A 23,398-nucleotide genomic window follows, 5' to 3' on the forward strand; every position below is an offset into this window, starting at 1 on the left:
ATCATAATGAGGGCACAGGTGAAGCAATGGTTGCTGGCAACCCATAGTTGGTGGACAGTCACATCCTGAGTTTTGCACCTCAGGGTTCCTCTCATCAATGCTCATCTCCTTTGAAATCTCTTCCTCTGGATCTTCTTCTTCTAGGTCTTCTTCCGATTCTTCTTCTGATTCTTCTTCCGACTCCTCTTCAACTTCCTCCTCGGGGTCTTCTTCTGGTTCAACTTCCACATTTCTCTTATTCACCTCAATCCGAATGGTCTCCGGTTATATCACTCTCATCTTGGGTCTCCTTGATGGTCCTGAAATAGAATGAGGAGAATCTGTGGGGTTGTAAACTGCGGTTCTTGGGTCAGAGTAAATCTGCATCCAACTTGGGGTACCATCCTTAGGATTGGTCTTAGCTAGCTCATCAATCTCCATATTATTGGAAGGATGATTCTTCGGGGATGGCGGTCACTTGGAATGTTGATAGGCATTTGCTCTGTGCCTGGGAAGTAAATGGGTTGATTCCCATATGGAACCACTGGTGTGAGGGGTCTGTCTTGGTCGAAGAAGTTAGCATAGTATTCATCACTTTGACCATCGGGAGGAACGATGGGTTCTGGATGTCCTGCTTGTCTCATTTCTTCGTAGAAGGATTCTATCATCTTCTTGAATATCGACATCTATGAGGATTAGAATGATAAGGGATAGAAAAGATTAGAATGATAAGGGATAGGAAAGAATACCAACCTATCTTATCCTTATATAATAAAATAATAAATATTTCTGATCAAAGCTTAGGTATACTTATATATCTAATTCGCTAAGATCGATGGCTCTGATACCAACAATTGTCACACCTCGGCTCAGGGCCTGGGCGTGACACCTAACGTTGGTACCTGTTTTGTAAATATATCAGAGTTTAAGGTTGTAAAGCGGAAGACTTTAATAAAATAATATTATATTCATAAGACGGGGTTTTAAAACACCAGTTTGATTTATACAAAAGTGTTTGGAAAATGAAACTTCGATTTACATTATTTTAATAATAAAACATCCATTGAGCCATCAGATCGTCTAACGGCTAACTCTTGTCTCCAAACACCTATTCTCCATTACCTGTAAAACAGTTATAAAAATACGTCAGCAACACATGCTGGTGAACACGCTAACATAAAACAATTAAGTTACTTTAGTTATCCCCTCGGGTATCTTATGACCCGGCCCATCATGGCTTAGGAAACAACCAAGTTAAATATACTATTATAAACCTCCAGTTATACTTGAAACCTCTCAGCGATACCGGAGCATCGAGGTCTTAGCAACTATCAATATACACGAGATAATCCCCTCTCGGGCATTACTTAGGTCCGGCCCAACGTGGCGGAGGTATTAGCAAGTGTGGTGCGGTGTGCCCACCGTCTACCCACGTATGTAAGGATCCAGACAAACGTATACAATAGCCTGAGGGCCAGCATTACTTTTTTTTATAAAGTTTTAGGGATTTAATCCCATGCAAACATTCAAGACTTGTTTTATAAAAAGTTGGACGCATTCACCTTTCTTCTTGGTTAGTGTTTCTCACCAATTTGTCTTGTTAGCTCGGACCTATAGTACGAGAATAACATTTTATAAGTACTAGATCAACGATCTAGCTTCAGACCTTTAGTCCGATTGCATAACCTTTACCTTGACATTTTATCTCATTAAAAATATAAGGACCTCTAGTCATTTCTTGTTAATCACTTATAAACCTTTGTTTCTTCTTCGTGAAGAAAGATATATTTCAACTTTCTTTTATTATAAGAAATACTTAATAAAATCTTTATATATAATAAAGAAGTATTATTTTATCTATAATCTCGACTTTATGGAATCTTATTTCCACTTTACAAAATCAAGGTACATGCTATATCCCTGACTAGGGCCTAAGACATTTATAATAAAATAATTGGGTAGAACCCCTACCTTGAGTGGCTTATTACTCGAAACGCCTATGCTCTACTTGGACCGCACTTCTACTTGGAGGGAGGTCGAGAGAGTAACTAGGTAGAGTTATGGCACGTATTTCGAGGTAAGACTTGTCAGGATATCGCCATATCGGGGTCGTGGCATGCTTATCGAGGTTAAGTATGTTTTTTGGAGTGTGTGAGGATGAGTAAGAACACCCCCATGGCTGACCTATTTATAGAAATTTTCCTGCATCTTCGCGAAGCTGCTTTGCGTATCGCGAAGTTGCACTAGCTTCGCTAAGTCGCCGCATAGACCTGCCACGTGTCACCTAGGCCTGCCACGTGTCACCGTGTGGTGACACGTATCCCGTGACATGTCCTGATCTTTTAAATCTGTTCACTTTTAGTCCCTGATCTTTTGGTAACTTGCTATATCTTGACTTTGTCTCATCATCCAAAAATACAAAGGCGGCTCGCGGCGATGCGAGCGTGTGAAGTGCAAATTGTGCCATCAAAGCGCCACATTGCGCCCATCGCCCGTGCACGTCGGGTGCTTCGCACTCTCCGCTAGGACTAGGGAGAGTGGTTGGCCACTTAAGAACATTATCATGGGAAATGCCCTCCTTATAAAGTGATTTATATTTCTTCCTTTCTCTGATGTGGGATGGAGTCTCCTTACTGCATTCCTTAACATAAGCTTATTTTTATTCTTTATCTTATTTTGCCCATTACTTATTCCATGAATAATTTTAGTCCCTTACCTTTATTATTTGTCAAATTCAGACCAAAATTTTCGTGATGTTACAAGCTGTCTCTAACTTGGAATCTTCACACATAAACTCCAAAAAATCCCACTCATCTTCCTCGGGTTGATTCAACAACTTACTATTACAAGAGGCTTTCAAATGTTTTCTGTCCTCATATATCAACCCGTCAACAAAACCCTTAACCAATTACCACAACTCAATCTGATGGTGCGGGCACTTCCTAATCATTTCCTTGTAACGAGTAAAGGCCTCATGAAACAACTCACCCGGTAACTGTGAAAAATATCGAATCTCAATCCGGGCTTCGCTAGTCTTCGACTGTGAATAGTACTCGTTAAGGAAAACCTGTTGCATCTCACCCTAGTTCTCAATACTGTGCATCGGTAGCGAGTTGAACCATTGTTTGGCTTTGTCTTTTAGTGAAAACTGGAACAAACACAACCGAACCTCATCCTAATAATATGTACCATCCCCGATAGAACCGCAAATAGCTGTAAAATCTGACAAATGTGAATACGGGTCTTCAGATCCCAGTCCGTGAAAATGAGGCACAATATTAATGTAAGACGGACGAGATTTAAATGTCGGATTTCCTGGCTCATGAACCTGTGGGGCAATCGGTGAGGCACCATCTAAAATAGCCAGTCTGAATCGGCTATTTACATCAAGAACCGGAGGCCCATAATTCCTTCGTCTGGCCCGTGGTTCCTCAAAACCCCCTCTGTTAACCTGAATCGGCAGTCTATGTTTCTCCCAAAATCTTCCAATACCCTCTCTGTCTCGGTTTCAGTTCCTCCATCTATCACCTCTCACTCTAACCGGTTCCTCAACCTCTTCAACACGCAAACTCGCTTCTTCATTTCTCGGTTCAAACTCGTCATTCCTTCTAATTCTCCAATCATCCCCATTACTGCCTTTATTCCTTGGTTCCCGATCCTCCTCATCTTCCTCTTCTTCTTCTTCTTCAGTATGAATACTGACATGGTCAAAATCTCGAATAATCGGCTGTCGTGACGAGGGGTATTGTTCAAGGCTAATAGCCCGGGTTTGTCATGGTTTCGGTTTCGGTTTCTGGATTGTCGGGTTGAATTTTGGGGTTGCTGATTTGTGTTTATTGGTGGTAACTGGTCATTATTGGGTGGATTTTGGTTATTTGGTGGATTCTGTTCGGGTTGGAAAATGTTGTTCTCGGGTGGTGCATTTTGGTTTTGATTTTGGTTCTGACCTTCTATTTCTGAATTTCTGATCTGAGCTCGATTATGTCGAGCTAAACGTTCAATTTCTGGCGCATAACTTAATGGAGAACCACCTCGTGAATTGCGGGTGTGCATAAACCTATTACCTGCACAAATAACACACCCCGCGTAAAATGGAAAAATAAAGTAAACTAAGCTAAAATAAAATTAACAACTAAATTAAACTAAGAAATCAATTAATCACAAAAACACTAAGTGCACTAACTCCTCGGCAACAGCGCCAATTTGATGACCGTCGTTTGAGTCATGCAAAAACCTAATTAACCTAAGTAGCTAGGGTAAGTCAGGTATCGTATCCACCAGGAGTATGTGGTCAATGTAACGTGCAATCATTTCCTAAAATTATGAAGTAGCTTACAAGAGTGCTGATCACACTAGCAAAGAGTTGATTTTAATAATAAGCAAACAGATTAAGAAAAGTTCAATCAATAAAAAAGACAAATCACACCTGGGTTTCAAGTATGTAACAAAACAGTAATCTCATGTTCATTTAACAGAATAATTGTCAAAGATCAAATCAGATTGATTAACGAGTTAAACCTTAGGCGTCAACAATCGCTAACACACGGCACTGGTTATAAAACAGTCCCTGCCAATGTGACTCAAGTAAGGGCAATTGTATGCTTCATCATATTTAAACTAATCAAGCAACCCTATAAGCAATTATCATAACAACTGGCAAACTAATCGTTCTGATCGAAATAAACCTAAACCAACTGAATGCACAATAATATTAGACATCAATACTCATAGATTAATCAAAGACAATTACAAATCATTCGTTCTAAAACACATGAGAAAACTGAAAAATACAATACTCTACATCCCGGGTATGATTCGAGTAGATTAGCCGCTTGATATTTTAACTTGATTTGAAAGTTATTAGACATTTGTTATGTGTTTGAATCTAATCGAACTTTAATTGTGGTTAAAGCATTGTGATTTCTATATTTAAGAGTTTTATTTTTTAATTTATATTGTTAAAAGGTGCCACTAAGCCCTGAGCGTTTGTAGTGGTAGAAAAAGTAAAGTGCCACTAAAAGTCAAAAGTTGTAGTGGCAGCACCAAAAAGTGTCACTTACAGTCAAAAGTTGTAGTGGCAGAAGAAAAAAAGTGTCACTAAAGTCTAAAGGTTTGTAGTGGCGTACGAAAAAAAGTGCCACTAAAAGTCCGAAATATTTTTAATGGCATATGACAAAAGAGTCACTAAAAGTCCAAAATGTTTTAGTGGCAGACGAAATAAGTGTCACTAAAAGGCTTTAGTGGTAGCGCTTCTAGTGACACTTTTTTTGTGTGTCTCTCATTCCATTAGGGTTCTTTAGTAGCACTTCTTTGGTTTCTTGTGACACTTTTGTGTGCCATTAAATGGTTTTTTATTTGTAGTGAATTCATCCATCTCATGCAGTGCCCGATCCAAATGCTCTTCCTGAGACTGAGGGATGAGATTTGGATACCCGTACTGGGGCGGTGGATCACGATACTCCATCATGACTATATCAAAATGGTTTCTTGGACACTGCAGTGGTGGACTGGATTCAATTGGCATATTGTGAAAAACTTCCGCATCCTCTTCTTGCTGCCTGATTTCCTCTGCTTGTTCCGAGATGGTTGGAACGACACCAGTGAAAGGTGGAAAACTACCTGTAAGTGCTTGGACATATGGATCTTGTGGATCATAATGAGGGCACAGGTGAAGCAATGGTTGCTGGCAACCCATAGTTGGTGGACAGTCACATCCTGAGTTTTGCACCTCAGGGTTCCTCTCATCAATGCTCATCTCCTTTGAAATCTCTTCCTCTGGATCTTCTTCTTCTAGGTCTTCTTCCGATTCTTCTTCTGATTCTTCTTCCGACTCCTCTTCAACTTCCTCCTCGGGGTCTTCTTCTGGTTCAACTTCCACATTTCTCTTATTCACCTCAATCCGAATGGTCTCCGGTTATATCACTCTCATCTTGGGTCTCCTTGATGGTCCTGAAATAGAATGAGGAGAATCTGTGGGGTTGTAAACTGCGGTTCTTGGGTCAGAGTAAATCTGCATCCAACTTGGGGTACCATCCTTAGGATTGGTCTTAGCTAGCTCATCAATCTCCATATTATTGGAAGGATGATTCTTCGGGGATGGCGGTCACTTGGAATGTTGATAGGCATTTGCTCTGTGCCTGGGAAGTAAATGGGTTGATTCCCATATGGAACCACTGGTGTGAGGGGTCTGTCTTGGTCGAAGAAGTTAGCATAGTATTCATCACTTTGACCATCGGGAGGAACGATGGGTTCTGGATGTCCAGCTTGTCTCATTTCTTCGTAGAAGGATTCTATCATCTTCTTGAATATCGACATCTATGAGGATTATAATGATAAGGGATAGAAAAGATTAGAATGATAAGGGATAGGAAAGAATACCAACCTATCTTATCCTTATATAATAAAATAATAAATATTTCTGATCAAAGCTTAGGTATACTTATATATCTAATTCGCTAAGATCGATGGCTCTGATACCAACAATTGTCACACCTCGGCTCAGGGCCTGGGCGTGACACCTAACGTTGGTACCTGTTTTGTAAATATATCAGAGTTTAAGGTTGTAAAGCGGAAGACTTTAATAAAATAATATTATATTCATAAGACGGGGTTTTAAAACACCAGTTTGATTTATACAAAAGTGTTTGGAAAATGAAACTTCGATTTACATTATTTTAATAATAAAACATCCATTGAGCCATCAGATCGTCTAACGGCTAACTCTTGTCTCCAAACACCTATTCTCCATTACCTGTAAAACAGTTATAAAAATACGTCAGCAACACATGCTGGTGAACACGCTAACATAAAACAATTAAGTTACTTTAGTTATCCCCTCGGGTATCTTATGACCCGGCCCATCATGGCTTAGGAAACAACCAAGTTAAATATACTATTATAAACCTCCAGTTATACTTGAAACCTCTCAGCGATACCGGAGCATCGAGGTCTTAGCAACTATCAATATACACGAGATAATCCCCTCTCGGGCATTACTTAGGTCCGGCCCAACGTGGCGGAGGTATTAGCAAGTGTGGTGCGGTGTGCCCACCGTCTACCCACGTATGTAAGGATCCAGACAAACGTATACAATAGCCTGAGGGCCAGCATTACCTTTTTTATAAAGTTTTAGGGATTTAATCCCATGCAAACATTCAAGACTTGTTTTATAAAAAGTTGGACGCATTCACCTTTCTTCTTGGTTAGTGTTTCTCACCAATTTGTCTTGTTAGCTCGGACCTATAGTACGAGAATAACATTTTATAAGTACTAGATCAACGATCTAGCTTCAGACCTTTAGTCCGATTGCATAACCTTTACCTTGACATTTTATCTCATTAAAAATATAAGGACCTCTAGTCATTTCTTGTTAATCACTTATAAACCTTTGTTTCTTCTTCGTGAAGAAAGATATATTTCAACTTTCTTTTATTATAAGAAATACTTAATAAAATCTTTATATATAATAAAGAAGTATTATTTTATCTATAATCTCGACTTTATGGAATCTTATTTCCACTTTACAAAATCAAGGTACATGCTATATCCCTGACTAGGGCCTAAGACATTTATAATAAAATAATTGGGTAGAACCCCTACCTTGAGTGGCTTATTACTCGAAACGCCTATGCTCTACTTGGACCGCACTTCTACTTGGAGGGAGGTCGAGAGAGTAACTAGGTAGAGTTATGGCACGTATTTCGAGGTAAGACTTGTCAGGATATCGCCATATCGGGGTCGTGGCATGCTTATCGAGGTTAAGTATGTTTTTTGGAGTGTGTGAGGATGAGTAAGAACACCCCCATGGCTGACCTATTTATAGAAATTTTCCTGCATCTTCGCGAAGCTGCTTTGCGTATCGCGAAGTTGCACTAGCTTCGCTAAGTCGCCGCATAGACCTGCCACGTGTCACCTAGGCCTGCCACGTGTCACCGTGTGGTGACACGTATCCCGTGACATGTCCTGATCTTTTAAATCTGTTCACTTTTAGTCCCTGATCTTTTGGTAACTTGCTATATCTTGACTTTGTCTCATCATCCAAAAATACAAAGGCGGCTCGCGGCGATGCGAGCGTGTGAAGTGCAAAGTGTGCCATCAAAGCGCCACATTGCGCCCATCGCCCATGAACGTCGGGTGCTTCGCACCCTCCGCTAGGACTAGGGAGAGTGGTTGGCCACTTAAGAACATTATCATGGGAAATGCCCTCCTTATAAAGTGATTTATATTTCTTCCTTTCTCTGATGTGGGATGGAGTCTCCTTACTGCATTCCTTAACATAAGCTTATTTTTATTCTTTATCTTATTTTGCCCATTACTTATTCCATGAATAATTTTAGTCCCTTACCTTTATTATTTGTCAAATTCAGACCAAAATTTTCGTGATGTTACAAGCTGTCTCTAACTTGGAATCTTCACACATAAACTCCAAAAAATCCCACTCATCTTCGTCGGGTTGATTCAACAACTTACTATTACAAGAGGCTTTCAAATGTTTTCTGTCCTCATATGTCAACCCGTCAACAAAACCCTTAACCAATTACCACAACTCAATCTGATGGTGCGGGCACTTCCTAATCATTTCCTTGTAACGAGTAAAGGCCTCATGAAACAACTCACCCGGTAACTGTGAAAAATATCGAATCTCAATCCGGGCTTCGCTAGTCTTCGACTGTGAATAGTACTCGTTAAGGAAAACCTGTTGCATCTCACCCTAGTTCTCAATACTGTGCATCGGTAGCGAGTTGAACCATTGTTTGGCTTTGTCTTTTAGTGAAAACTGGAACAAACACAACCGAACCTCATCCTAATAATATGTACCATCCCCGATAGAACCGCAAATAGCTGTAAAATCTGACAAATGTGAATACGGGTCTTCAGATCCCAGTCCGTGAAAATGAGGCACAATATTAATGTAAGACGGACGAGATTTAAATGTCGGATTTCCTGGCTCATGAACCTGTGGGGCAATCGGTGAGGCACCATCTAAAATAGCCAGTCTGAATCGGCTATTTACATCAAGAACCGGAGGCCCATAATTCCTTCGTCTGGCCCGTGGTTCCTCAAAACCCCCTCTGTTAACCTGAATCGGCAGTCTATGTTTCTCCCAAAATCTTCCAATACCCTCTCTGTCTCGGTGTCAGTTCCTCCATCTATCACCTCTCACTCTAACCGGTTCCTCAACCTCTTCAACACGCAAACCCGCTTCTTCATTTCTCGGTTCAAACCCGTCATTCCTTCTAATTCTCCAATCATCCCCATTACTGCCTTTATTCCTTGGTTCCCGATCCTCCTCATCTTCCTCTTCTTCTTCTTCAGTATGAATACTGACATGGTCAAAATCTCGAATAATCGGCTGTCGTGACGAGGGGTATTGTTCAAGGCTAATAGCCCGGGTTTGTCATGGTTTCGGTTTCGGTTTCTGGATTGTCGGGTTGAATTTTGGGGTTACTGATTTGTGTTTATTGGTGGTAACTGGTCATTATTGGGTGGATTTTGGTTATTTGGTGGATTCTGTTCGGGTTGGAAAATGTTGTTCTCGGGTGGTGCATTTTGGTTTTGATTTTGGTTCTGACCTTCTATTTCTGAATTTCTGATCTGAGCTCGATTATGTCGAGCTAAACGTTCAATTTCTGGCGCATAACTTAATGGAGAACCACCTCGTGAATTGCGGGTGTGCATAAACCTATTACCTGCACAAATAACACACCCCGCGTAAAATGGAAAAATAAAGTAAACTAAGCTAAAATAAAATTAACAACTAAATTAAACTAAGAAATCAATTAATCACAAAAACACTAAGTGCACTAACTCCTCGGCAACAGCGCCAATTTGATGACCGTCGTTTGAGTCATGCAAAAACCTAATTAACCTAAGTAGCTAGGGTAAGTCAGGTATCGTATCCACCAGGAGTATATGGTCAATGTAACGTGCAATCATTTCCTAAAATTATGAAGTAGCTTACAAGAGTGCTGATCACACTAGCAAAGAGTTGATTTTAATAATAAGCAAACAGATTAAGAAAAGTTCAATCAATAAAAAAGACAAATCACACCTGGGTTTCAAGTATGTAACAAAACAGTAATCTCATGTTCATTTAACAGAATAATTGTCAAAGATCAAATCAGATTGATTAACGAGTTAAACCTTAGGCGTCAACAATCGCTAACACACGGCACTGGTTATAAAACAGTCCCTGCCAATGTGACTCAAGTAAGGGCAATTGTATGCTTCATCATATTTAAACTAATCAAGCAACCCTATAAGCAATTATCATAACAACTGGCAAACTAATCGTTCTGATCGAAATAAACCTAAACCAACTGAATGCACAATAATATTAGACATCAATACTCATAGATTAATCAAAGACAATTACAAATCATTCGTTCTAAAACACATGAGAAAACTGAAAAATACAATACTCTACATCCCGGGTATGATTCGAGTAGATTAGCCGCTCATGGTCATCATATGATCTTCAATTCTTGATTCCGAATGATGAAACATGGATTTTGTAGTGATTGGAGGTGTTATGGAGCTCCCAAAATGGCCAAAGTTCGTCCCCAAAAAGGTTGGAATCATCCACTTTACAATCTAGGGTTTTTCCTTTTATATAGCAGCTGGGCCCATGCTTCAAAAATGAATTTTGCGACCCAGCGTAAGCTACTCTGACCCTTGGTGTAGCTTATTCTGGGTGGAAATCCCTTACTCTAAAATCTGACTGCCTTACTCTGAAATCTAACTGCCTTACTCTGAGCTAATTTGGCATCGGAGTAGGCTACTCTGATCCCAGAGTAGCTTACTTTAGGTGCTGAATTTCAACCAATTTGTTTCTCTTTGTTTCCAACACTTGTGTAACGACTCCGATCTTCCCGAGACTTCATTCCATTCTCGTACAAGTCTCCAATTTAGCATATTTAACGATCAATGACCTGAAATACAAAAGCACGTATGAAGTAACAAAGTTCTAGCAATATACTCAATAAATTGCATAATTAAAACACTAATATATATACAAAATACCCGAACATAAGAGGCCCAAAATGACCAAGTTCAATGGATATTGAATTAAAGCGGTAAATTTATTTTGTAATTTAATATAGAGTTAAGTGTCATTTTCATATACGTGGTTTCTTCAATTACGCAACTTTAATACCATTTTTTAATTCATTGCAACTAGATACTTCACGTTTCAAAAACATGTCATTTTAGTACTTTTTTCTAACCCCGTCTATTTTGTCCGTAAAGTCAGGGGTAAAACGGTCATTTCGTATTTGTTTTAATTTCTCATTTTTTGAACTTCGAGTTAAATGTCATTTTTATGTATGAGGTTTAGCCAACTACACAATTTTGGTACATTTTTTAATTGTTTGCAACTAAACACTTGATGTTTCAAGAATCATAAAATTTTCGTACTTTTCACTAAACACATCTATTTTGGCCGTTAAATCAGAGTAAAACAATCATTTTGTAATTATTTTTTTAATTTTTTATTTCTTTTAACCCTTTATATCAGTTTATGATGTTAACTAAGCCCTAACACAAATTCATTTCTCAAACTCAATCGATAGCTTAGTCGATGCTCAAACTCAAACAAATTTAGAATTAGGGTTCTTTGATTCTTCACATGTATGCGTGGAACATTGCTCAACACAAATAACATTCTGAGAGGTTATACGAAGAATCCAAATTCCGAGTTTGATTGAGTTTGAGTGTAGATTAAGTTTTTGATTGAGTTTGAGGAATGAATTTTGTGTTAGGGTTTAGTTAATATGTAAACTGATATAAAGGGGTTAAAAGAAATGAGAAATTAAAAAATAAATAAGAAATCGTTTTGCCACTGAGTTAACGACCAAAATAGACGGTATTAATGAAAAGTACATGCAAAATGAGACTTGGTACCAATGATGGGTGAAGACTCGGGTAGTAATTTCGAGAAAAGAGGAAGGACGTCAGAGTCCTGGAGCTTCTTCGCGGATCCGGGTATGTCGGACCTAGATGAAGACCCGACGCCAACAAGGTCGTGTCAAAAAGGAAAGATGGCCACGTCATCAAACTCAATGGGAACCAAAAATGAAATGATACTCTTCGTGAGTACATCGAAAAGAAATGATATATCGAAGTGAACAAGAAGGTAAGCGAGGCCATCGAGTTCCTAGCGAAACAAAGAGAGCCAATGAACATGGTTATGTTTGATAAGGAGATGAAGGTTTTTACTCGCCCCCACAACCAATTGACCGGAGAAATGTTGCAAAAAACTCTAGAACAAAAACACCAAATAACAGAAATATGTGGTTGGACATGCAATTTTAAACTCTTCATGCATGGTTTGTAATACTTATTTTTAAGTATTAATTGAATGATATTAAAAAATTTTAATCTGGTTTTATTTATAATTTTTGGTTTAATCTAAAAATGAAAAAAAATAAAGTTTTGTGGTAGTTGAGTGGAGTACCCCTAATTATTTATGGGTATTAGGGTACTAAAAATATGAAATTGACATGGCATTAGGGGATTTGTGGGTATTATATTAGTTTAGTGAAACACCCCTCTTGCCCTAAGTTTGTGTTGAATAAATCTTGAAGTAATGGTAATAGGATGACTTAGGCCTGTTCTCGAGCCGAGCCGAGCCGAGCCCAAGCCAAGGCTAGCTCAAGCTCGATAATCAATCGAGCTGGCTCCGCTCGAGCTCGATACTCAATCGAGCTGAAATTGTGAGCTCAAGCTCGGCTCGGCTCGGCTCGATAATAATAAACCTAAATATGAAGAAATTGCACTCAAGAAATAGGATTTGGTGGATTACCTTCAGCGTCGTGACGGAAGCTTGCAGAAATGCGGAAGGCCGGCAGCCAGCGTGCGCCGTGCGGAGCAGCCAGCAGCGTGCAGATCAGCCAACAACATGTAGCGTGTGTGTGGGGTGGGGGTATTTTGAACGGCGTGAGAGGTGATATTCAGATTAGGGTTTGAACTTTGAAGATAACATCGGTGGTGTACTGAATGTCTGATGTGTTGAATTGGGTTGTGGACTTGTGGTTTAGGTTTGTATTGGGTTAAGAAAGGATTGGGCTAGATAATTAAATGAATGTATATATAATATATATAAATATAATAAATTAAAATAAAATAGTTTGAGCCTATCGAGCGAGCTCGAGTCGAGCCAGGGCTAGCTCAGGCTCAGCTCGTTTAAAGATCGAGTCGAGCTCGGCTCGGCTCGATTACAATCGAGCCGATTTCGAGCGAGCTTTCTCCGAGCTTTTTTCGTGCGAGCTTCGAGCCGTGAGCTTTTTGAGCAGCCCTAGGATGACTAGACTTCAAAATCCCTTCATCATTCCTTTTTCCCTTTTTGGTTTTTAAAACTTTTTCTGTTTGGCAACTTTAGACCCTTAGGTTAAATAGTTTGGTTAAATCTTTTTGCAATTTAACCGATACTGTAAAGAACAAAACTGATGTTGTAACGAACCAAACAGATTTAGACTAAGTTCCCGTTACATTCCTGTCACAATGCACGAGTTTAAAGCAACTAGTTGTTATAAAAATTGTTGGGTAAGAACGTAAATGTGAATGATTATTTTATTAAGGATTAACAGCATTTAATAGTTATGTCTTTAAATTTATGCAACGTATATAACATTTTTAGCAAAAATGTTCGGCAAAGGAAAATATGTTTAGAGTTGAGACTATCTTGCTATATTTCTTAAAGTTGCGCTTAATGTTGGCCAACACATCAAAATGGAGATTATTAAAATCCAATACCCCTTTATAAATATAACATCTAATTGCAATAATGAAGCCTTTTTATTAGTTTTCAATTGCAAAAATTCTATATCAAGTAGGGCGTTGGAGTTCAGACACATACCCTGAGGTTAATTGGACTAAAAGGGATAAAGTAGGTCCACTGCATTAAAGCTCATATCAATCATACACATAAATATTATCTTCCTATACACAGTAATTTGCATATTCTTGTGAAAACCAACCAATGATACTGCTTCATAGCTTTATTTATCATCTTCTTCATCATCTGTTAAATGAGTTTTAAGTGTTTGAGCCGGTATCTTCCATTTTTCACTCTCCCATGCAGCATCTTTATTCGGCATTTGATATTCGTCTGCTTTTAATGATAGCTCAAACTCAGGCAGTTCTGGTAACACTTGCAGACTCCTGCATCAATCGTGGGTCCCATCAGCATGCAAATTATAGGTGCAAACCGGGTCGGGCTCGTGGTTTGGATTCAATTCGACACGAATCTAATCACGACATGATCCCAAATATCATGTCAGGCATATAAGCACGATCCGTTGCAACAAATTTTTTTATGTTTTAATGTTACTTTTTGTGTTCTAATAAATTAATGATATTACAAATTACATAAAAAATAATAGAAAGTCATGCTTAATTATGAAACTTATTGTCAAATTGTCACTTTAACTTAAAGTTGTGGTATAAAATATTCAGCCATGAAATAAAACACATACTTTTACATATTATAAATAACCAGGTTAAATGGGTCAACCGGTAAACCCAACAGATTGACCTGAACCTGATCTGTTTTTAGCCAAACGTGTTTGCTAGTTCGACTTGAACAGGTATTTTGGTGCAGGTCGGATTGAGTTGAAACATTTGTTTGCCCAAATACTTTTTACATTTTTGTACAAAATTAGTATGTGTATCTATGATAGAAAGTTATATTTTTCCAATAATATTCTTAACATTTTGAATAAAATCATTTAAGAGGCTTTATCTACTAGAAAACACTTTGACTGACTTTCAACTTTCAACTCGTTTGACCTGTTGAGGCAAGTTTTTTTCCTTGCCAAAAGATATAAATTTAATATTCAAAACAAAACTATCACCAACCGAAATAACTGTCATTGCTTACTTTTCTTCCTCTAAAAGGTAGGCGTACATTTGCGACTTTTTAGCTGCAATTTCAGGAATTTTCTTATTCAAATGTTTCATAGCACCCCATGCAGTTGGAGCCCTGCATATAATCATCAAAATTAATAAATAACTAAATATTAATTACTTCATACAAACAAGTTGTTACAAATATAACCTTGTTATGGGAGCCGTTAAGCAAAAGTTTAAACATGCCTTCTTGCTCTCGGTTAAGATCTCTTCAGCAGCAAGAAAACAACACACTGCGCTGACGTGGCAGGATGGTTCGGTACCCTTGTCTGTGATCAGACCATGATAGTAGTATGCAGCGGCCTATAACATGCGTCAAACAACAATGTTTTTGTTAAAACATGTTTTCATAAGATACAGTTCTGATAATATTATTCGTTTAGTAACTCAAACCTTTGCTTCAAGGTACTTCCATTTGATAAATTTAAGATGTTTCTTTCCGTATCTGTTAAGGTTGTCACATGTCGATAAGCAGTAGTGTGCCTGTTGCACAGGGGGGGGGGGGGGGTAAGGGTCTGTCGTTTTTGGCGTGCAAAGATATAATTAAGTACCTGGCTGAAATAACTTAATTGTTCGCAAGCGAGTCTTCTTTTAACGGATAAAGTGGCGTTTTTACAGTCAACAGCTGAAGCAAGCTGCATTTCTGTTCCCTGAAAGTCAACCAACATGGTAACGGTCAAAATGGTTGGCTTTTTAATGCAAACCGACCCGCCAACACTTTCTTGGTGCATTTTGTATAATTGTATAAACAGTTAATTTACCAATGGGGTGGTGGTCCATTGGCAAAGACTAAGTCTTTAACCACATGGGTTTGGGAGGGGGAGGTCTTGCGTTCAAGTCTCACAGTCAAAAAGGATTAAAAGAAATTCGTCGATCAAAAGAAAAGTTAATATATTTGATATGATTATAAAAACTATATTAATAATCTATTTTTCTTTAATAGAGTGATTATGACCTTTTAAGCGTCTAAGAACACTTTGGGTGACTTTAGACCCGTTTGACCCGGTCAGCCCACTTAATGCTCTTCAATTTTAACCAATTTAACCCGTTTGAAATGCTATAGAACCCAAATCGACCCAGTTTCAGGTACATGGGTCAAAGTTAGATATAAAATTTCAAGATTATAAGAATGAATATACCTGCCCTAATGCTTGAATGTAAGTAGCCTCAAGTACATTCTCTTGCAAATCTACAGGCAGCTTCATCCTGATCATAAAATTAGATTAAAAAAATTATATGGTTCAGTACACTAGCACAATTCTGAAAAATCTACAGTTCATCGGAAATCATAGCATACTTTATATATGGTGGAATTTGAACAAGAATCTCATGAAGACAGAACTGTAGGTACCCTGCTGCTTTGACCAACAAGTCAACAGCTGACCTGATATCATCTGCAATTAAAAAAATATAACGGATCAGTAGACAGTTTAGTAAACTGAAGGTGGGATACGGTCACACCTATATGACCTGTAGATTCAACTGTTTCACTACAAACATATTGATCAGGAACCAATTTCGAATTTGCCTCCATTAATGTCAGCATAGCCATCATATGAACAACACTTAGTAATTCAAACCACGAATCAGCAACACTGATGTCCTGTCGTCCATCGTCTAAACTTTTCCATTTGAATTCAATCGCATCTTGAAACCCTGATTCCAACAAAAATCAATACGGTTAACCGTTTGTCATTGACTGAAACGGACTCGTCCCACATATGTTGTATTGGATCACTCATCAGACTAGTCTTTTGGGTTGAGTTCGCTATAACAACCTTAAACATGAAAAAGTTAAACGATTATTGAACCGAACTACACCTTGATCAGTGAGGCCAACTAAGAGCGATAAGTACTCCTCCAACGACCGTATTAATTCTGGAATAGCTGAAACATCTGCATAATATATTTTAAATCCGTCGGTATAATTTACTTATTAAGCTTTTAAAAATTAAATTACATCGAAACAAAAGGCAAACGGGCAACAAGCTGCGCCGCTACCCTTTTTGAATCACAATTATAAGAGGGAGGTTATCAAACCAGTTTCTTGAGCGAGAAGAGCAATTTGATTCCGGAAAGAGGTAAGCCGGTCCGTGAGATCCTTGGGGACAACTCCTTTAAGATGTTTTTGAAAGCTGGAGTTGGCAGGAACACGAAATGAAGGTGCAAACACAGTTACTACAGGGATCTTCATCTGCTTCTTGTTACCTCTGACTCTGTAGACGGAAACCGCACACCCCATAGTGATTGGAAGTTGGTAGCGTATGAATTGATGGTAATAAAGAAAAAGCTAGAAATAAAATTAATGGTAATGAAGCTAGGAAGGTTCTTGGGTTTGGAGTCACATGGCATTCGTGCGAATTGAAGCTGTCTCAGATATTGCAATGAGATGGTGAGACAGGTGGGATTGGATTAAAGAATTGTTGGGTGAGGTGAGCTCAGATCTCTCTGCGATCTCATTCATGTGCATGTGCATGTGCATGTGCATGTGCATGGGTTTGTGTGATGAGTCACCGCAGATTAAGGACCAGGTGAGGTGGGTCATAATATATTATAGATTATATTTCAACTTGGTATAACATTTTTTGAACTGCGAATTTCTATCATTTGGAAGATTTTTAAGTCAAGTAGTTGTTAGTCGAGTTGGCCAAATTCACATTATACATACGGGCTACAAGTATTGGCGTAAGCGAGTGGAGCTATTCATTGGCTGCTTAAAATCATCTATCGAATCAAGCCAAGGTTAAACAACCCTGCTTGCCTAAATTGAAGTGTGTCTAATAATTGAGTCCAAACATGAGTTTCATATCTCAAACTTGACTAAGCCCGGTAGTCTAAACCAGTTTATAACAAACAAACATAGTCTATATAATCTCGTTATAGCATACACCTATTGATAGGGCATCCTGATACAATGAGAGCAAGTTGAGACTCTCGACTACATGACTAGCTTATCGTTTATGTAAATATAGAGGAAACATTTATACAAGTCAACCAGCAAACTTAAGCTACATCATATTTTTATTATCCAAGTAAGCGAACCCAAAATAGCCGGGTTAAATTTAATCAAAGTTTTTAACAAGTTAATTAGGATTTGGTAAGTATTCTTTACGAATTATTAATTAACTCAATACCAAAATAAAGCTCCAACAACGTGCAATGCATCTAAAAATATGATGAAATAAAATACTTATTATTGCGTAACATAAACAGTTATCCATAATGTGAACACTTAAGCTCCACCCAAACTGGTCTCTTGGTCCTAGGTTGTTCCCAAGTTACGAGGTATATTTGCCTCGTGGCAGATGATGACAGGACGAGGATCACTGCATCTCGTCGGTCAGTCACAACTCAAGCATCCTTTTCACAGCTTCAAGAAATAAATCTCGGTGACTCACCAATCACCATTACAAGCAACCTTTTTTTTTTAAACACTAAACAAAAGTAATTTTTTTTTAATCAAACTACTGGCGTTGACCATGAATTAATTAATAAATAAAACCTTTGATTATTATTGTTCATTGAATTGTCTTCACAAACCGGCCCTTTACTCGTTTTCTAGTATCAGCCCTTGCCTTTCGTGACTCGTATCGGATGCACTTCTCGTACCTGTTGACAGTTATTACACGCTTTAAAATGAATAAGTCAAACAGGCTACTTTATCATTTATCGGGTCACGCTACACTTTTTCCTTTTCCCTTGTCATTATGTTAAAAGTTACTATGTAAAGTAACGCAAGATTTTATGCAATTTGAATACACTTTGGGTGATTTCACACATTCATTTCACCCGTTTAACCCATTGCAGACTTATGCTCAGGAGTGTAGCCGAACCTAGCCGGGCCCAAGCTCGGCTCATTTTGACTTATGAGAGCTTGAGCTCGGCACATTTCGAGTTCTTCTAAAGCTCAACCTCGGCTCGTATATTATTTATTAATTATTTTAATATATTTTTTATACATAGTATAGTAAAGGTTATTTATTTATTTTTATCATAATTTTATATACAATAAATATTATTTAATACATTAACGAAAAATTATATAAACGAAAGGCTTGCTTAGGCTCGCTAGTGAACTCGAGCTCGATAAGTGAAGCTCGTACTTAGGCTCGTTCATTAAATAAGCTTATTTTAAGGCTCGCGCTCGTTAAAGCTCGGTTCAAGCTCATAGAGCAGAACCAGGGGGTGCATGGGCCAATTTTGGGCTCAACCCAACTCAAAAACTGAATATTAGGTTTTTTAATGTTTAAAAACCGTTGGATTTCAGTCTTTCGGTTTTCGTTTTTTCGATTTACCATTTGGACTTGAAACTTTTGGGCCGAGAAAGAAAATTGCCATAAAACAATGAATTTGCACCTAAAACTTTGTGCCTAAATCTTTTAGTTAATTAATTGATTATAATACATTTGAACTAAAATATTTGGGTAACACTATTTATTAAACTTTTATTAATTATTTGACATTCAAACAAAACTGAAAATCTGTAAATCCCATTCGGTGTGGTTTTTTCGGTTTAAAATACATGAAAACCGAAACCAAACCAAAATTCCAAAAACATAATTTGGTTTCAGACTTTCAGTTATTTTGGTTTGGATTTTTGCTTACGTGTCTGTTTTTTCAGGTCCATGAACACCTCTAACCAGAACCAGCCAGTTTACTCATAAATGGGTCGAAACTTGAAAGTATTACATTTACCTGTTTCCCATTGCCGACTCATGACCAGAATCGACCCGTCTACTCATAAGCGGGTTGAAGTTATCAAATTAATTAGAAATTACCTTCGTGTTTTCTTTTTTTCCTTGTAACGTAGCATTGCATTGCTTCTGTTCTGTGCAAACTGTTGAGCATCCATGTTGGTTGTTGATGGTAACTCTATTCCTTGACTGGTTGTTAAAAACCTGTCTATCATTTGACCATCCATAATCGAATCACAGCCGTTGATTTCAATCATTTTTGTTTCGGATGATGGTCCAGTTATTTGTCGGGTATTACTCTCCATTGCTGATCTGCAACCAGATATCTGCATGTTTTTATTAAAATACTGGTTAAAGTAAATAAATAAATAAATAAATAGATAAATAAATTAATAAAAAGTTAATGACAGAGACTAAAGATGAAACTCCTATAACTTTTAGAATTTTAAAACTCTGCCCAAGTTATTGTCATATGAAGTCTTACCTTCCTATTTCTCTCAATTAACATTTCTTCTTTTGTTAGTTAGTTATTTCTCCAAACTAAACTTTCATAGTTTCATATGAGTATTTGTTGATAAACTTTGAAAGAAAGTGATATAGTTGGCATTATCATTTTGAAAAGGAAAATATATAGTCTGTTCAATATCTTTTAAGAATTCAAAGTTTAGAGAGTAAAGTAATATATAATACTTATTTATATGTTTCTTGTTCTTAGATGATTCATCTTTGAAAATAATCATTGGAAAAAATATATAAACAAGTAATCTACGATTATAAAAAATATGAAGGTAAAGATAGTAACTTTGCTTTGCATAAAACTAATATATCCTTAAAGTTGTCAATATTATGAACTATCATATTCTAGTTATACAGAGTTTTGGGCAAACTGAAAAGTGTAAATATAAAGCATCTCTTATTTAACATATTACAATTGATACTTTTTATTAATTGTAAACATAATCCTTAAGAGTTATGGTTAACAACAAACTTATTATTTTTCCTCTAATTTTCCTCTAATTAAGAATTATTTTACCTCTTAAAAACGCTATTAACGCAAAATAAGTATCCAGATTTAACCAATCTTTGATTGTTTTAATAAACTAATCCAACTATGCAACATTGTTTGTGATGCATGGCATCTCTGTTGATTGTTCCAAGTCTTACGCCCCCTTAACCAACTGAGCTACACGGCAGGGACTGGCATATCTGTTGATGGATGTAAGTCTTGTTACTACAAATGGTTCTAAGTAATTTTTAAAACATACAATTCAAATAAGTGGCAAATAGAAGGAAAATGTTGTGTTTAACCAAAAAAAATTGTCTATATATGTATTTTTCTCCGGTTAAATTAACATGAAAAACAATATGCCTAACATGTATGCCTTTCACTATTAAATGAGTGTTATTCATCATTTATGAGAAATTTTTGATTTAATAAGACTATTTATTGCAGGTTACTTTGTGTCACTGTCATCAACAATTTCATACAACAATACCGTATTTCTGTTTTTCTTTGGTCAATTAAAGTTGTTTATGTTAGCATTTTGTTAGCAAATATTGAAAGTCATTTCCATGTAAGTATATATTATTTATTAAGCCACGATTATTTAGTTTTATTGGCTGCTTTCACCTTTATAATATGCACAGTAATAATGCATGTCTTATTTATAATGGGTGTATTAAATAGTGGCTAAACTCTAAAGATATAAGTTGTGCTTGTATAATCTCCCATGAAACAAGCAGAATTCCAAATTCCCAAAATGCAATATATAAATGTAACACCAAATAGTGCAGGATATACTTACACTATGTGCTGAATTTGTGGCAATAGGCATGTTTATGGCCTCCATTTCTTTTAACACTTCCATTGTTGTGAAAGAAGCATCCTCAACAAGGTCACTACAGTTGTTTATTAAAAATCCAATATTATCACATCTTGCTTCAGGAGACCTTGATCTTCCTAGATTAAAATCCCATATCTGCAAGTCAAAATAGCAATAAGACAGTCTCATTGAAAACAATAATCAAATATGTTATAAAACAAGCGGTTATACGTATAGCCTACTCTGTAACTATTTGCTCTCAGTAATTATATTATTTAGCATTCCACAATTAACAACTATGCATAAATAGTTCTATAAATAAACTAAACTAATCTAATTCCAACCTGACTTGTTTGGGGTTTAGGGCTATAACTCCACATGTTACTAAACTCGGTAACATTATTCCCATTCGAATTCGGTAAATTCTGCGACGGCAACAGCAAATACGTCAACGGCATTTGCTGATTCAACAAATCCTTCTCATCCTGTTCATCAAACTCAAACCCTTCCGAAACCTCCGGCCGAGCACATCCACTCGGAGTCTGAGGCCCCAATTCAGCTCCCTCTCCGTCAAGCCGTTCCTTCGCAAGCTCCAACAACTGCTTATACAACACCTTCTGATAAACTCCACACCCCGAACCGCTTGGTTTCCACTTAACACTAGGAACCTCATCATAACAAGTTTCATCATTATTATTACTATTATTATTATCACGAATTAACGCTAAATCGTGAAAAGGATACTTATTCTCACACGAAAACGAAGGTTTTAGATTGAATCCCCAAATTGAAGCGAGTTCGGTAACACTGGGGCAGCCGGTGATCTCATCGACAGGGAAACGGGTGTGATAGGAGGAAACCGAGGAGTCGGCGTGGAAATCGTGGTCGCAGGCGGTGCAGAGGAGGAGGTTTTCGGTGGAACAGGCGACGGAGACGGCGTCAGAGGCGCAGTTATCGCAGATCTGAGAGCGGAGGTGCTTTAAGGAGAGAGCGTTAGCTGAGTGTACGGCGGAGTCGCAGAACAAGCAGAGCTTGGCTGAATCGGCTTTGCAGTAGAGTACGGCCGGTTTCTCGTTGCAGAAGTCGCAGAGAGATGACATTGGTGAGGGTTTAGGGGTTAGAGTTTTGAGCTGTGGTGAAGAAGAAGACGATGAAGATGATGGTGTGCAGTGTGTTAATTGTAATTGTAATAAGAGAGGAGAGGCTTGGAAAAGGACAAAGTTGGCTTTTTTGCTGGCGGAAAAGGATGGTTTTGTTGCGATATTTACTATTGGGTCAACCGGGATACGTTTGAATGTTGGTTAGTTAGGGGCTCTTTCTTTTAGTGTTGAACCTGAATGATTAGACTCTGAACTAGTAAGTGTTGTTTGTTTGGACTTCTAAATAATTGTACAGAATAACTATTTTACCAACTATTTTGTGTAGAATAAGCTACCAAAATATCTTTCCTTTTTTTTCCCACTTTTATTGTAACCAAATATACACAATACACAAATATACATACCTAAAAATAAAACAATATACAAAATGTTTCAAATATATAAAAAAACACAAATATATGTGTGTTTAAAACTGAAAGTTGTATACAATAACTAAACCAACGTCAATCTGAACCGGCTTCTTGACTAAACCGTACAATTTTCCTAACAAAGCACAGTTACATTAATATAATGAAGTTTAAAAAATATATAAAAAATGTAAGAGTGTGTATGAAAATGAAGCTTAAAAAATCTAATCCGACGTCTTCACTGAACCGTACAATTTGAACTTGTACCTAAAATATGCATACACAGTAACTGAAGCATGCCTGGTTGGTGCTCATGTTTTTGGCATAGCATTAACTGGTTTGCTATCAAATTTAAGCCGTCGTTCTTTAACGAAGTATGCCTACTTCGTTACAAAAAAGTTAAGCCTTTTGTGCAGTTTGATGATGAGCTTGTCATTGTTCAAAAAGACTATTTGGCCTTCTATGTTGCAGTTGTTACACCTTTATCA

The 23,398-nt window shown here is 37.5% G+C and overlaps 2 protein-coding genes across 2 annotated transcripts; both read right to left on the minus strand.

Annotated features, from left to right (window-relative positions):
- Window positions 1-15,273: 15,273 nt before the first annotated feature.
- On the minus strand, window positions 15,274-17,137 carry LOC143548394 (uncharacterized). The gene is made up of 7 exons (XM_077039580.1): window positions 16,927-17,137; window positions 16,708-16,782; window positions 16,357-16,542; window positions 16,184-16,280; window positions 16,026-16,092; window positions 15,438-15,536; window positions 15,274-15,369 (listed from the first exon to the last, which is right to left on the minus strand). Exons 1-7 carry the CDS (start codon window positions 17,126-17,128, stop codon window positions 15,274-15,276), a joined length of 822 nt encoding a protein of 273 aa, XP_076895695.1. The 5' UTR covers window positions 17,129-17,137.
- A 971-nt stretch (window positions 17,138-18,108) lies between these two features.
- On the minus strand, window positions 18,109-22,547 carry LOC143548693 (zinc finger protein CONSTANS-LIKE 14-like). The gene is made up of 4 exons (XM_077039790.1): window positions 21,748-22,547; window positions 21,386-21,559; window positions 19,665-19,906; window positions 18,109-18,495 (listed from the first exon to the last, which is right to left on the minus strand). The coding sequence occupies exons 1-4, from the start codon at window positions 22,501-22,503 to the stop codon at window positions 18,405-18,407; spliced, it is 1,263 nt and encodes a 420-aa protein (XP_076895905.1). The 5' UTR covers window positions 22,504-22,547; the 3' UTR covers window positions 18,109-18,404.
- Between the last annotated feature and the right edge of the window lie 851 nt (window positions 22,548-23,398).

Source organism: Bidens hawaiensis, unplaced genomic scaffold (assembly GCF_021521415.1).
Source record: "Bidens hawaiensis isolate Kalapana, Puna unplaced genomic scaffold, B.hawaiensis_p1.1 tig00000935_1, whole genome shotgun sequence".
NCBI lineage: Eukaryota > Viridiplantae > Streptophyta > Magnoliopsida > Asterales > Asteraceae > Bidens > Bidens hawaiensis.